At 36.2% G+C, this 17,022-nt stretch overlaps 1 protein-coding gene across 3 annotated transcripts in view; it reads left to right on the forward strand.

The window, feature by feature from the left end:
• Rbfox1 (RNA-binding Fox protein 1) overlaps positions 1–15,423 on the forward strand; it is a 75,799-nt gene extending 60,376 nt beyond the window's left edge. For 2 of the 3 annotated variants that reach the window (XM_070279406.1, XM_043210950.2), the window contains 9 exons: positions 2,000–2,020; positions 6,454–7,195; positions 8,703–8,735; positions 9,297–9,357; positions 9,500–9,553; positions 10,409–10,480; positions 11,124–11,284; positions 12,053–12,116; positions 12,216–15,423. In XM_070279406.1, coding sequence (XP_070135507.1) covers positions 2,000–2,020; positions 6,454–7,195; positions 8,703–8,735; positions 9,297–9,357; positions 9,500–9,553; positions 10,409–10,480; positions 11,124–11,284; positions 12,053–12,116; positions 12,216–12,260 — 1,253 coding nt within the window. In that variant the 3' untranslated portion in view covers positions 12,261–15,423. The remainder of the gene's footprint in view (positions 1–1,999; positions 2,021–6,453; positions 7,196–8,702; positions 8,736–9,296; positions 9,358–9,499; positions 9,554–10,408; positions 10,481–11,123; positions 11,285–12,052; positions 12,117–12,215) is intronic. The other variant, XM_043210937.2, reaches the window with a different exon arrangement.
• Positions 15,424–17,022: the final 1,599 nt, after the last annotated feature.

Consider the following 17,022-nt stretch of genomic DNA (forward strand, 5'->3'; position numbering starts at 1 on the left):
ATTCAGCTGGAAGTTCTTAGATATTTCATGTACCATTTTGCAGTTTAGCGCAGTTTCCCATTACAAATAACTATGGAAGGAAAAAAAGAGTAGTAGTAGTAGTGAAAGAAGTTGAAACCGAGAAAAGTTTTTCCAGGAAATGTATAATAAATAATACTGCTGATTAAATCGTCTACACTCTGTTTGCCATTAAAAAGTATTCAGAGCGCAAAATCTATACTTTGGGTACGCTCAATACGATAAGCCGCTTACAAACCAACAAAACCAAAAACCGAACCCGAACTGAGAACCCATTCAAATGGGGATGGGGATGGGTGAAGTCTCCTGGCAAAGCCGCTCAGCTCAGGACGTTGCCACATCGACATCTCCTACTGCACCTCCATCTCTAACTCCATCTCCAGCTGCTACTTTTCCCTGGTGGTCGGTTATCCTTCAGCTGATGCAAAATGCTTTTGTATTGCCAACAAAACTAAGACTTGGTCACAAAAAGGCCAATATGATTCAGCTGGTAGCTGGAGTCTGCTTGGTTGCTTTTTACCAGGTCCCAAGTCCTGGATCCTGGATGGAAATATCCTGCCTTTGGACCTCTCTTGTCCTTGGCCATGTGAACGTGCACCTAATGCGCTTCATTTGCGTTGCACTAAATGCTGCACGGTCTGTGGACCTGCGGAAGTTTACAGGCCATGCCAGCAGCCCTTTAAGGATATCATGCACTGAACAAAATAAAAACAAACCAAACTAGTAAGTTAGGAATAATATATAAAGCTTGAGGATAAAGGCCCCAATTTTCTTTCAGTCTTGGCAGTCGCTTTATCACGTTTCGAACTGGCTTCTTTTGCATGGCAAATCGCCTGCTGCATTATTACCCAGTCGCAGGACGACTCACGTCGTTGTCCTGCTCGTTAGGAAGTCAGACTAGACTGGCAGTCAGTCAGTCTGCCAGTCAGTCAGTCAGTCAAGCGGTAGTCGGGATAATTGCAAATAAACCACAAAGTTGCAAACATGTGGCTCCTCACACTCGCACTAATACTCACAAACCGCACATCCAACCCAATACACACACACATAAATTTTAGTAAAAAAAAGTAAAGTTTTCTAGTTATCCTTGAAGGAGGCACATCACCCTGGGAGTTGCCGCAGAAACGTTTTATTCTGCCCTGTGTTTTGTTATGTCTTATGCAAATGCGATGTCCTGCCCTCCCCCGTGCTATCCTCTCTCTACTTACTTACTTTTTGCATTTGCAAGAAAATTTACTCAGTATAGGTTGATTTTCCTTCGCCATTTGCCCCGCTGACTTTTCCTGGTTCATTTTCTTGCCATTTTAACTTGGCTGGGTGGTGTGCGAATGTTTTCTTTTTTTGTATCCTTTGCGTTGATCCTTTGACATGTTAAACTTAATGCGCCTGGCCTCCAAGCTATCCTGAAAGTGTCTGTCTGTTTCACTGCATTTTTCGGTGGTATTTATTTTGGCCTTTTCAAGGCAATTGCAGAATCCCTGGGAATTTCCATGACACAGGCTTCTTGTTGGGTGAAAGGATGGAAGGAAGCAATCATTGACTGCTTATTTGTCGTTCTGTTAAGAATTTCTTTTAGAATTTCGAATGAATGTAACTCGAACCATACATACATTTCAAAGCAACCCATCAAGACCCTTGTTCCTAATATCTTTCTGACAAGGATGCTGCATGCAACGGCAAGCAATGAAAACACAATGCCACAAATCAATTAAATTTCTTAAGTATTTAACCTATAAGCACTAAAAATGCAAAACCATTTAGTGTATCTGTTATAGAGATGCCTGTTTTTTATGTGCCTAAGACATGTATCCCAACCAAAATATTTATTCTAGACATTTCTGTACAAAATGCAACGTAAAATCGCTTTTTTATATGCAAAACTAATGAAAATATTTTCTTTTGCCTTTTCCATGCCAACAATAAAAACGAAAAATAATAAAAATAAAAATAAATGAAACATTGAATCGTTCGATGGATATAGTCTGCGTACAATGGCCAGAAGGTAAGCGTTTTGTCCACATTACTCTCTTAAATGTTTTATTGCTATTATTACGTATTTATTGCCTGCCGTATTTTTGTTGTAAACTCTCAAATAAATCACACAATTAAACACACCATACAAAGTATGATGACCCCGAACCCCCATACACACACACATAAAACCAATAAGTTATCATAAATGTACAATAATTGACCAGTTTTTGTTTCTATAAAGCTACATATATATATATATATTAAACTACATCTATTTTAAGAGGTTTTATCAATGATTTTTTTAGTCTGTAAGAACGAAAGCAAAACAAATATCTAGGCAGGGCACAAATGCTGATATTGATACACGGGTCATTGATATACATATACATATATATTTGATACAAATGCCAATGTGTGTAGTAGGTTCATCGCCGGGAGGATCAAAATGTCCAAAAAAATAAGAAAAGTTCACCCAAATGAAACCATTTTTGCAAATGCATTTCGTTATTTTCCTTTTGTTTTTTGATTGCAAATCTGCAAATATGTATATTTGGCAAGAAAATACAAAACAAACAACTGATTTCTGTTGGTCGAGATATTTTCCTAGTTTCATAGAAAATATACATATACACAAACATTATGATTTATTTTTGTTAGGAACCCCAATGGAAATGGCATTAATCTTACATTGAACTATGCATATCATATAAATATTTAATGCTGCAACTTATTTTGAAACTGTTTGTTATATATATTTTTTTAAACTTGTTTATTTTTATTTTTTTTTCTGTGCATATAACCAAAGTTCAATCAAAGTGAGAAATACCAAGCTAGAAAACTTACCAAACCAAGAATAAAAACTTTTTTGAAAATCATTAAAAGCCATATTAACACCCGCTCGAAAATCCCAATTTGTAATTTTTTTTTTCGTATAAAAGCAGGCGCGACTGCCACTTTCTTTCTAGTCCTGATTTGATAATTAATTATTAATAATGATGATGATGATTGAGATAATGACTGAGATAATCTTGCAATCATTATAACGATGGTTATGAGTTTAGCATATTGCGGCTGTGTTGTCTTATGCATACTACCTACTATATATACTTTATATATCAACTTATATGCCAACTACTTTATCTACATATCCTTTTTCTTAACCAGTTTCGTTGTATGTGCGTTCGATTATTATGATTATGATTATTGATTATTGTGTACTTCTTTGTTGTCCTGATTTTAGTTATTACACGTTTTACGTTTTACGTTTGGTCTGGTAATCCTTTGGTCTGAACATGTCTGAAATGCTCCTTAGCGTACAACTATTTATACTCGTACTCGTAATTGTAACTGGTAACTCTCGTCGCGTGCCAAAACCAAAAACAATAAATTAAAAACCGACCCAATCAAGTCTAACTTTAGCACTAGATTTAAGCAACAAAAAAAACAGCAACATCATCATGCATCCCTTCGAAAATGTATATATCTATTAAATCGAAAAGAAATACCCACGCACACCTAACACACACCACCCACTACTCTCATCTCTAAGTTCATTCTAATGGTGACCAGCAAAAAAATATACGAAATAGAAAAAAAAACCATAAACTTAATCGAACTGTGTATGCCAACCTAAGGTTATCGCCTGCCGGTGGCCGCCGCCTGGCCCTTCCTGGGCGCCCCCGTCGGCGCCGGAGCCCCCGCCCTCACACCGCTGACCCTGCCCGTTTCCGTTCCGGTGGCCCAGGCGCCGCAGTCGGCGGTTTCCGGCGGTGCAACGGCGACGTCGGCCTCAGCTGCTCATGCCGCAGCAGCGGCAGCAGCTGCTGCAGCGGCCACGCCCATTGTATTAGCGCCACGCCCACCGCACAGCGCTGTCCAGACAGCAGCGCCGACAGCAGCAACGCCACGGCGGAGGTACGACGATAACAACAAGTGTCCACAAAAAATAAAAGAAAGTCTCTGGTGAAAGCGAGCGCCTAAAAGCAGAATTCAAAAAAACATAATTTCGAAAAATATTGTCAAGTTTATAAGAAATGGTGGTTGTTTTGAAAAATATTTAAGAAAATATCAGAGTAAAATTTAATATTTGGTATTGAAATCTTTAAAAAATCTTAAACACCTTTTTCATAAACTTGACACTAAACTACATAAAAGTTTTGACAAAAAATGAGAAAAAAAAACACTGCAACACAAACAATTAGATCCAGAACCAGAACCAAGTCTTCACCAACTCTTTTAGCTATGAGAATCTTTGTACCATAATAATACCAGTATAAATGTTTGTTGTCTTGTTACTTTGGTTAACGCATTATGGGTATGACTATATTTGACTATCGATATATTCTATAAATATTGCATACATTTTGGCGTCCTTGAGATTGCATTTGTTCAAACGTCTAGGCACACACTCACACCCACACTTGACACTCGACTCGATCGATCGAGAAGTTAATGAAACCCACAATTTATATCAAAATCTAGAAACTGTAACCGTTAACTAGCTGTTAAGTATGACAAGGTCTTAGCTTTAACCGAAATAGTCAACAAATGTATATCGTAATTATCGAAATATCGTAATGTTTATCGGTAGAGCGAACATTTTGCCGCAGCAAGCATTTTTTTGTAAGGCCTTTCTCTTAGAGCATTACTTTCTAGCAATCATACTCTCTCGTACTATCTTTGTTCTTGTTTTAACTATCCCCCCGCCCACTATCCCCTATCTATATCTCTATTGCTATATCCCCAAAAAAGCTGTCTTTTGAAAAATGCTTTAATTTTATACGTTTGGAGTTTGCACGATTTTTGAATTTTTTCGTTTTTGATTTGAACTGCGCTTCTGGCCTCGTTAGAACACGAATTCAATTTGCCAATCAAAATCCACCGAGCGAAAATCAAACGGAATTAAGGAAATTGATTTTTGCATGCCGACACCACAACACCATTCCATAGCCATTCCATATCACTCCTTTTGATAATTTTGTTTTTCGGACTATTTAATTTGTATAACTTTTGTGCACAATGTGCCTGTCCGCAGAAACAATTCCAGCTCAAATTTTATGAAAATTTTCTCCAAAATTCTTTGCGCTCTCGCACATAATTCCACCTTTTTTTTGGTCAAAAGCATTTGCATACAAATATAGCAAATCGAATTTTTAATTGCACATTGGCCAAACAAAATTTCAATTTGTGGCACAATGTTGCCAAAAACATTGAGTTCAGCTCACTCAGAACTGAAAAATAATTTCATACATTTCAATAATTATTTTTTGTGCTGATTTTCAATAATAATAATAGCCAAGTGGTGCGACACAGAGCATTTGAATACCTGTGGCTGATCATAATGACCAGGATTTCTGGTTGTGAGTCAGCTTTTGTGGCTTTCTCTGGTGAAATTGTTAATTATGAGACCTGCAGGCCGGCATTATTATAAATTGAGTGAGAAAACCGCGTGGAATTAATAAAAGTACAATTTGAAAACTGTGTGGCTTTTGTGATGAAATGCGGAATTAAACAAGGACAGCTTCTCTTTTATAATTTTTCAATCAGCATGAAGAACCTACTATACTATATTTTTCCCAAATTTCCTTTTCCCAAAATAATCCCAATTTCAATAGCACTTGGTAAATGTTCTTGCTAGTTTTTTGGATCAAGGTGCAAGGGTTAAACGGAAATTATGTGTATGTTATTTACTTTTAAAAGCTTTTAACAAACTCAGAACCCCCTCACACCCACCTTCACACACAAAATGCTAATGAGTTGTTGACCAAAAAAAAAACATGCAACATAAAAAATGAAACAAAAAATGGTCTTGCCGCATACACATGGATGTATGTACATATGCCTACTACTGTACTAAAGATCGGTCTAATGTTTTTTTTCGTATTGTTGATGATAATATCTCTTACATTACATTACAATTATATGAATATGCAATATAAGATGCAACTACAGCGTAGCATTTCTTGGTAATTCAGTGTTCTAATGTTAAGTATGTTTCGATATATAAATCCCATTTACAATGTATGAGCTACACGTATGTCTTATGTATTGTTATATGTATATATACATCATTTCAGCGCTATCTACAATATTTATATATAAAAAACAAAAAATCGTTACTACATAAAGCCTAGAATTTGCCATATATACTATACATATATATAAATATATATAAATATTTGATTATATATATCAAGAGAGAAAACTAACCGCATGCGTTTTATGTTCTTTTCTTTTCCTTTTTTCTACTTTTTGCACACAAATAAACACACATATACATACACAACCACACACACACACCTAAACACACACTGGTCGAAAATGTTGTGTCAAATCGTTGCAAAAAAAACCAAAAAAAATATTGAAAAACGATCACGAAACAAAAACGACCCGACTCTCGTTGTTAACTTTTGTGTTTCGGTGCACTCACCTCCGGCTCCGGATATATATATATTTCTGTAGCCGCCGTTGCCGCCGCCATGCGTGGAGTGGCCATCCAGCGCGGACATGTGGGCGTGGTCGGCGCCGCCCCCTACCATCATCCCCATCATCCGCACCACCATCCGGCGCTGCTGGCGTCGGCCGCCGCAGTCGCCCAACAGCAGCAGCAACGCCAGGCGGCCGTCGCCGCCGTGGCTGCAGCAGCCGCTCAACAACAAGCCGTGGCCGCCCAGCAGGTGCAGCAGCAGCAGGTCGCCACCGCCCACCAGCAGCAACACCAACAGCAGCAGCAGCAACAACAGCAGCAGCAACAACAACAACAGCAACAGCAGCAGCAACAACACCAGCAGCAACAGCAGCAGCACCAACAACAACAGCACGCCGCCGTAGCCGCCGCCGCAGCCGCCGCCTCGCATCCCCATGTTCATGCCGCTCACGCCCTCGCCCACGCCCATGCCCCCCAGCTGGCGCAATTGCAGCCCGGCCTGCAAGCAGTGGCGGTACCCACGGCTGCCGGCAATGCCGCAGCTCTGCAGCAATCTTTGGCAGCTGCCGCGGCCGCCGCCGCCGCTGCCCAAAACCCGGCCGGAGTGGGCCAGAATCCTGCCAGTGCTGCTGCCGCGGCCGCCTATGCCGCCCGACTCTCGGCGGCAGCGGGCGCCACCCAGACACCCCAGACGGCCGCTGCTGCTGCGGCTGCTGCTTCCATGGCTGCGTCGGCCAATGCGGCCAACAGCGCTGCCGCTTTGCATGGATTCGCGCCGTAAGTAGAGTCCGTCGTAACCGGACTCCGTGTGTCACACCCTCGAACCGCCGTAGTTTGTTGCCGTAGTCCCGTAACGTTGTACTTTGATTTAATCCTTACCTTGAATGTAGTTTAGAGCACCTTAATCTTTGCCAATGCCTCATGAACATGAACCTTTTAACTTGAAAAATGATGATACTACGTTTATGCGCATGCTTAATTATGATATTAAAAGAATTTCAACTCATAAACTCAATTAATTTCTGAAAAAAAATTCAATTTTTAAAGAACTAAATATATAAAAACTTAAGTTCTGAAGTGTTTTTTAATATTTGGGTTGGTTATCCTGTTACCAGTCAGCAGGCGCATAAACGTAGTATATATTCCTTACTTGTTAAACCATATCCCCATATTTAACCAAAGAACCCCCAACCCTCTCATCATTCATAGTTTTTAAAATCTTCAGCTTACATTGTTTATAGCTTAAAGATTGTTTTTTTTTAGTTTCATATTTCTATCTGTCTGTGTTATTCTCTCTATCTTGTTGGTGAAAAATGTTTTTTTTAGCTATCTTGTGTGTGTAAAGTTTTAATATCCGCATATAATGAAACTAGACTTTGACTTAATATGTATAAATGAAGCAAAAAAAAAACAACAAAAATAGATGATTTTAACAAACCGAACAAAACTCAAAAAATACAACTGAAAATGCAAAAGTCGCAACTGATTAACGCACGCTAACACATCCACGTAAAATATCTATAATTCTATATATAATACCTACACATATATATTTGCTCATACTCAGAACTGAAAGCAGTGTGTTTTTGGCATCTATTTTAATACCTATTATCATTATATTTTGGTTAAGGGACCTACCTACTACTACTCGATTGTATATTGTGTACCACTAGGCGTATGATGAATTTCGAATTTGAATTTGACTTGAAAGTGTTTTTTAAAGTGTCTGCGTCGCCAGCGTCTCTGCCAGCGCCTTGCGTGCATGTTCTGCCCCCCGAATACGTACATATATATACATATATCTCTCTATAATAATAGACATTTCATTAACTTGATTTCATGAATTTTTTTCGTGGCTGCTCTTTACACTCCTTACACACTACCACCCGCCCACACACACCCACATATTGGAACCACACAACCACAATAGCGTATGAATGAATGCTCCATTAAATACTTGTATACTTATAAACACTCGTCATGAGAAAAAAAAACACGCAAATTGAAACAAAAAAACCATAACTAATTAGCTAGGTGCATGAGTGTCTGTTCTGTCTAAAGATTAAATGCAAAAAAAAATACAAACATACAACAATTAATGGAAAGCAAGCAAGCAAGACAATTTTCGTAGTGTTCTTTTGGGAAATGGAATGACCTTTGTATGTGGTTGGTTGGTTGGCTATATTCTTGCTAGTACCCTATTCTATACTGTACGACAATATACTATAAAACTTATAATTTTCCTTTGTTTCGTTTCCTCTGTCTAAACATTTCTTCCAATCAGTTCGTCATCAAGTGGGGAATCAGGTCAGATCAGGTCAGTTTTTAGAACAGGTTATTTGTTAGTCTTAGGCTTCGTAGGTAGGCGGGGTATACATATATACTCAACAATTAGGTGCCAATTTTCGGTTTTTAGTTGCGCCTTAAGTTTCAGCCATTTACCCACAGCATCCGGTATATATATAAAAAAAAAAAGAAAATTTAAAAACATTAACGAAACAACAAACAATCAAAAACCGGGCCGGACGGGGATAAAGTTTTATTGGCCAGGCCTGCAGTATTTCGATTTGTTTTTTAACGAGGAAACTTTATCCCGTCTGGCTCTGGTTTCTCAAAGCGCCCAAAAATCAAAAAAGACCACACAAGTGCGTTAAAAAAAATGAACCAAAATAAAATGTTTGAATTTTGCTTTTAAGTGCCTTCAATTGAACGGAGGCAGTCACAGTTTAAAACCAAATTGGAGGCAAAATTTATGAATTATGCTTTGACTGCCTCTACAGTATTCTCCTCACCTACAAAGACTTATCCCTGCCATTTATGATTATTTATTAATCCATGAATTTTTCTATCTATCATCCATCTCGTTACGCCGACGCAGTGTATACTATGATCCCTTCTTAGCAGCCGCTGCTAACGCTGATCCAAATCTACGCTTCCAGGTGAGTGTCCTCTTATTTTAATAATAATATTATTATAAAATAGGCTATCAATTCTATATGTCCCTAAGTTAGAATAAAATCTAGTGTAGTGCTATAACTTTCGAACGAAAATACATGAAAATATTATATACAAATTTTACAGGCAGCCAAACCGGTCACTGAAGTTCCAGCCGCTCAGCCAGCCGCCATATTAAATGTAATGAAACTTTTTCAAAATAATATTCCTCTAACCACAACCACCAGAAAAGATAATGATACAAATATTATGATTATGATTTGTATTTTTTGATGGTAGCTTGTAAAAGACACCGATTAAGTTTTGAAAAAACATTTGACTTGGTTTTTGGAAACAAACGTTCTATTTTTTTATAAACTTATACTTAAACTTATACGTAATTTATGTTTTAAGTCGCTTCCTTTTTGCCTTTTGTGTTCCTATTTGCATTTTCCACTACCAAACTATCTATACCACAACTAACTGAGACGCGTTTTTGATTTGTTGCTGTGTAATATGTTTTCGTTGAGGTATCGAACTCTTTGGTAAAGTTTTTGGTCGTAAAACACCTTGTTTTCACACGGACTAAGGCCGGAAAGCGGCCTAGCTCAGCTTACTTTTAACTCAATGTTTGAATAATTGAACACTTGTGTATAAGCTCTCTACTCTATAAAATTGCATCCTTTGTTTGGTTTGAGCATTACCAACTTATGACATTTTTGATTTTACTTAAAAACAAAAAGCAAATAATAATTAGTGGTGACCACAGGAAGCTTTATAAAGCATACGCTTCTTTTTCTTTCCTTTCTAATATCAACCCCAATTCATGGGTCATATTTTATTTCACTATTTTGCTTTCGCTAAATATCTACAAACGTATTTCTACCAATATATTCTATACAAATGTATATTGTAACTACAAACTCTTCTTTGGTTATCTCTCACCACTGTTACATTAAACCCAACAACATCCACTCAACAATTACCACAACAACACAATCGAAACAAAATAAAAAAAAAAAAAACATTACTGAAATTCGAAACCATAAATTACAGCGCCGCACTGTGACTACGCTAAACAGTAACCCACATACGATCAACCGCATTCCGGTTCCACAGAATGTTTTGGTAAAAATAATCATATATAGTTCTAGTCCAATTTCCAATGCACCCCCACCCCCCAAAAGTGATCCTGAAGTTGCGTTCCGTTTGATTGTTGTGACACATTTTTTTGCCTTTTTTATGCACCACGTACTTTAATCCGTATGTCTTTATGCAATAAGTCCTAAGTTAACCCTAGTTTTAATCGAATACTTTAAGTTATTATCTGGTTCGAAGCTCGAACAGTGCTTTTCAGTTGTTTTTGGCCTGGCATCTTGGGTTCTTCGTAGTTCGGTTTCGATGGTTCTACTGCCTTTTAGCGTTATAACTTCTAAGTGTACATAGACTACTTACTTATTTATTATGGCACACATTGAATCCCATTGTTTTGCACCGAATTTTTTTTGGTTTTGGTTATCCTAGTTATATAAGTATATATGTGTGCGTACCCCCACCATCGGTTTGGGTTCTTAATTTCTCACAACACTTGCTGTCACTTGTGTCCTTCTTTACCAACTCTGCCTAGCATTGTCGTTTGCCGTTGTAGTCCCAACCAAAAAAAAAAATGAATATATATATAAAAAAGCATATGTCCTTCCAACCCCGATCTCGAGATGCAGTCGTTGAGTTGGCCCAGTTTTAATGCCCCATCTGCTTACCACTATTCCAGGCCACTGCTCCGCTGTTAAAGACCCCACTGTCTCAGGCCCAGCAGCAGGCGTACGCCACGGCGGCCACCACCTACACGGCGGTAGCTGCCAGGGCCGCCTATGGGGCTGCCGCCGCAGCGGCTGCCCAGCCGGCACTAGCCGGCTACGCCACCGTAGCTGGGTAAGTTCAAAATACGGAGAAGGTTGAAAGATGACCTGCCAATCACTCATAAACAAATAAATACAAAAATCATAAAAATCACTCATAAAAATCAAAATCCATCCAAAAAAATATATCAAAAAAATATAAATAATAATATTAAAATCATAACCGATTAAATATATAACATACATATAGTCTCCACTGCCTCTCCATTTATAAAGCTTCGTTTTTAAAGCTTTACGAAGGATTCTGAGTAGTTTACTCAAGAATTTTATTGTTTTATCACTGTCTTATTATTTACCTTTATTATTTCTACTTTTTTATTTTATTATTTATTATATTTATGATTTTGTTTTATTTTTAGTTAGATTTTACTTTATTACTTTTAGAAAACTTTAGAAAATATTTATTACTGGTAAACTTTTATGCTTTTTTATATATTATTTGATTTTTTATTTTCAAAATTGACTAATTTTTTGATTTTATTTCTTTTGTTTTGTAAAACAATTGTCTAATTGCGTAAAGTGTAGACAGGAGATACGAAAAACTGATGATCTTCAGCAAAAGATAGAGCGCTATTGCAAGACTCTATCAAAACTTAATAACTTTTCTTAAATATAAAAAATAAAAAAAAAATAAACTTGAAGGCGAAGAGACGAACAATATAACATAAAAATTTATAACATATCACTGGCATTATCCATCAATCATAATTCACTATAAAAACCAAATAAAATATATATAAACTTACTAATAAGCTAAAAATCCATCATCAAATATTTATAGATATGCGCGCGAATATGCAGATCCTTATCTAGGACATGGCATTGGACCAGTTCCTGGCTACGGGGTAAGACTCTTTCATTTCTAACAGATACTCTTTCATTTTTTATCTTTATTTTGAGAAAAATAATCATATTTGTGTTTATTCTTTTAATTTTTACAACAGGCGACCATGTATCGTGGTGGCTTCAATCGTTTCGCGCCATATTAAGAACAATCTACGCCAGTCAGCCAAAAAATGCACTCAATCTACTCTCGATGAAAATGCTCAATATATGAACAAGGCAAAGCAAAGCAAATAAGTAACTTAGACGTAATACTCCTCCCTATTGTGCAGTAAGTAGAAGTTACAACTAAAAAACGATAGATGCAAGATACTCAACACACAAAAAGCAGCAGCAGCAGCTACCATGGCAAAATCAACATCTGCAATCTGCAATCTGCAACAAAAACAGACGCTCAAAAATCTTGGAGAGTTGAAAATCAAAGCTAAGCAACAAAAAGGATAAAATAAAATAAACAAATCAATGTCGTCCAGCAAAAGCGTAAAAAAAAGCTAAACCAAAAACAAATATACGCCGCTAAATGCAGTTCTATGGAGTTTATATAAGAAAAACAAAAAACAAAAATTTAAAGCATAAATTCAAATTGCAAAATAGTTTTGCAACAATGAAATGAAAAATGTGCTTCATGCGTAGATTTTTACCAGAACAAAAAGCTGAAACTTTGTGCGGCAGATCAGAATTTATATATACATACACACTTATATATATATATTACCAACATGATATATAGTTATTATAGGCATTGTATTTGTATATCAGAAACCAGGCAGAGAAAGAGCAATGTTTTTTAGGTACTCTTCATGCTGAAACATCATCAAAAACAAATATTAAACCTATATGTAATCCTTTGGTTGTTAATTATGTCCTTTTGTTCAACTAAGTTAGATTTTTTTGATTTAAATGATTATTTTAAAGCATTAGCATTGTAGGAGAGGAACTGAGAATCTTCTATAGAAAGCGCAGCACATCAACATATATACATATATTATTTGCAAAAGGCTTAAGCACAAACAAAAATATATATTTATTTGATTGTAGAATTTAGTTTTTGATTACCCAAAGAATACTCATTTTCTGTATTTTACCGATTATTTTCAACGAATTTATTTTTAATATATTGCTTTTGTTGTTCCTAATTATATTATATTTTGGCAGCTAATACCATTTCACACTCAAAACTCAATTCAAAACTAAACTCAATTCGAATTGCTCAAAAAACTGTAGCGCATAGGTAAATGCAAAAAGATCAACACGTAGACATATCCTTGGAATATACAATAATATTTACTTTAATTGCCGCCATAGCAGCAAAGCAAAAAAAAAGAAAACCTAACACAAAATTTGAAAAATGAACAAAAAAAAAAATATATATATATATATTAGTTTTAGAAAGTCAAGCTTCCAGTGACAAAAAAGCCATTGATGAATGATGTGAAAATCGAATAATAAGCATTAAAAATTACAGTTTTTAGCTCTTACTCCGTAGCACTTTCCTTGTGTGTTGTGTAAAAAAAAAAAACAAAAGATAAGAAAAAAAACAAAAACAAAGAAATTTAAGAAAAAATACAAAAAAGAAGCATTGCGTCGTTTCGATGTTTTTCACTTTCGGTCTAGACCGGATTGAAACTTCCCTAAGCAAACTAAGAATTTATTTTATACACACTCGAAATCTAATGCACACACAAAAACAAAAAAAAGGAACCCAAAACAAAAAGAAACTTTTAACGTTGTGTATTTTTCAACTGTTAATGATTAAAATGCTCAATGGAAACCAACCAAACAAAATGACGTCGTTCTCTATTTTGATTCTTAGGCAGCTACTGTCTTCAAATTTATACTAGTTGTTTATCAACCATACTATGCTAAAAAAAAAAATGAAAACCACAAAACAAAAAAAAGCAAGCTACTAATTATTGTGTGTGTGTACTCGTGCAATTCATTAAGTGTTCTTCGAATTTCCTTAAAACAACCTACTAAAAAATTTACTTGAAATTAAGAACGAAGGGAAAGGGAATGAGAATTTCATCAACTCCAAAGAGCTTCAAATTTGATGACCTTATTTCAATCTAATCACTTAGCCACTGTGTCTCACTTTGTACATATTTATGATGAAAAAGGATATACATTTTTTTTTTAATTTCTCCAATACACACACAATTCTTACGCACACACACAAAGCGAAACCACACGCACACGCACACGCTTGGCAACAAGATGATGTATTGAGAACTCAAAGTCATTTATGTCATATACATACATACGAGCATACATATGTGTATTTTTCGGTTTTATTTACACTTTCTTAATCGTAATTAACACATATTAATATACTATTTTTACGTTGACATTTTTAAAGCCAAAGTTTATATTTTAAATGACTTTTAGTTAGGTATTAGTTTGTACGCCACGACGACAGACGCAGAAACAGAAACAGAAGCAGGAGCAGTTAAGTAAAAATGAGAATAAATGGAAACTAAATGGAAAACAATAAAGAGAATAACAAATCGAACCCAACAATTGCCAAATTAAATGTAGCTTTCAAGTGAATTATAAAATAAAGACGTAATTAAATTTAATGAATTTTTCAAATAGCGCAACAAATAGTTTGCCAAAAAGTGAAGCATACTTTTTGGCCCACCCTCAATCACTCACACAAACACTCTCTTAAACACCCACACTTATACTCACAAATACAGATGTTTGGGTTTGACGAGCAAAGCAAGAGGTAAACCTTCTAGTTATAGAGCAAACTTAAATATAATATGGTACGGTATAAAAACATACATTTAAATTATGAACTCAACTTCCACCGCAAACTTTTAAAACAAAACAAAAAACAAACAAACAAAAATCTAAGTAAAAAAAAAATAATTTTTGTCTTAAGCAATGCGTTGAGGAGAAAGTCAAACTACAAAATAAATTAAAATTAAAATTAAATGCAAACTCAAACGCAACTCAATCAAACACTGCAGCTATATGATACGAACATACGATATATATGATGTATATGAATAATGTCTTCATTTAATTCGATTCATTCGATTATTTTCTGTGTGACAAATCCGAAGAAACTGTAATCTGTGTAGTTTAACCATAAGCCAGCGCCAGCTTTTTGTTTACTTTCACATAGATCCGATGCCTAAGCGTCATATAAAGTATAAATATAAATTATATAAATATATATTATATTGAAAATCTAATCTTTAATGATGTGCCAAATTGTAAGTTGTACCATTTGTTTTTATGAGCAAATGCAAAAACACACATATTGAAATAAAAGATATGAATTAAAACATAAACCATTGAAAATAGCATTACAGTTTTCCTTACTGAACTACTCCTCTTGATTTTACTTACAAACATCTAGATTCTAGAAGGTAAAATGGTAAAAGTATTTTTCTAATTTTGCATTGTGTATTGGAAGGGGGCGAGGCTGCCAAAACTAGAGAAAGCCAACCCGCTACCTTACATAACAGAAATTGATAATAGAACCGCAGAGACGATAAACAAGTATTATATATTATATATATTAGCAACAATCGCAGAAAAATGCCCAACCAAACAGCAGAAAAAATAAAATCAAGTGAAGGTAAATCCGTTCAAATTTTATTTAGTTAACACACTCACATGCATATACCGAATAAATGAGAATTTTCAATAAGACACGTACACAAATTCCAAAACTTATTGGTTTTTATCAATTTTCAATTTGTAAGGTTGTGACAAATTGTAAACAAACATACAAAACAAAAAACAAAGTAAAAAGAGAAGCAAATACGAGAAACAAAACCATGAAAAATCACTTGAAATACATGCAGATAAATGTAATATTGTTTGTGAATGGCAAATAAAAAAAATAGCAAGCAAATGAAAACATTTGAGATTCGTATATAAAGTACATTTGAAAAGAATGCCAGAGAGAGAAGAGCGAGAAATGCAATAAAAATAACTTTAAAAAATGCAAAATAAATCCCCAAAATTGTGTTTTCATTTCAAACGGCCAAGACTGGTGTTGCTGAAAGGCTATCATAAATTTCAAATTCCATTGTTTTTGTGCGGGGGTGGGCTGGCAGGCCGGAAAAAACCCTGTAATGGCACATTTAGAAGCACACAATCCATCAAACTTATGGGTTCTCAACCATATCACCCGGAAACCCTTTGACGTCTCACACCTTTTCAGGTTCAAAAGCCCTCCTCCAGACAACAAAACGCACAAAGCCTTAGGCGAATTCCAGTGAAAAAAAAGGAAAATTTTTCATCAATCATCAAACAAGGACGGGCAGTTTTTCTTCATTATGGGAAACTCTGCGTAATTAAAGTTGATGGGCGGCCATTTGCATGCAAGTTTATTACAATGCAACCACAAACATTTAACACCTCTCTAAGCCAGCCCCCAAACGCCCAAAAGTGTGGAGGGAGGGTGGGAGTATAGTATAACCGCGACATGCAAAGGCTATTAACGTGATTAAATCAAATGGCGCCACCACTTGAGGCCTGCAGCCAGTCAGTTTGTCCGGGGCCCTGTAATTATACGAATTTTCGCATTTGATTGAAGAGCCCGACATCCGACATCCCCCCAGACACCATACCACATGACAACTCTGAGGTGGCAACACACACACGTACATACGTAGTATTAGCCTCGGTAGTGGCTCTGTTTTTAAATGGGCCATGTCAAACCGATCCTAACCGAAGCACCGCAGGATGTAAGCGCCTCTCTCTCCGGTTTCGGGGATTTCGGTGGCCAATCCAATGCGGCTTCTGTGTGACATAATAAATTATGCTGCATGCCAATGATTAATTTTAGATGTATGCGACATGACAGCGGCCGGTGGTGGGGTGCTGTCTGTGTGGCATGGGCAGAATCCGCACCGCACCCAATCGAATGCATACAAAATTAACAGCTGG

Source organism: Drosophila bipectinata, chromosome 3L (genome assembly GCF_030179905.1).
Source record: "Drosophila bipectinata strain 14024-0381.07 chromosome 3L, DbipHiC1v2, whole genome shotgun sequence".
In the NCBI taxonomy this organism is placed as follows: domain Eukaryota; kingdom Metazoa; phylum Arthropoda; class Insecta; order Diptera; family Drosophilidae; genus Drosophila; species Drosophila bipectinata.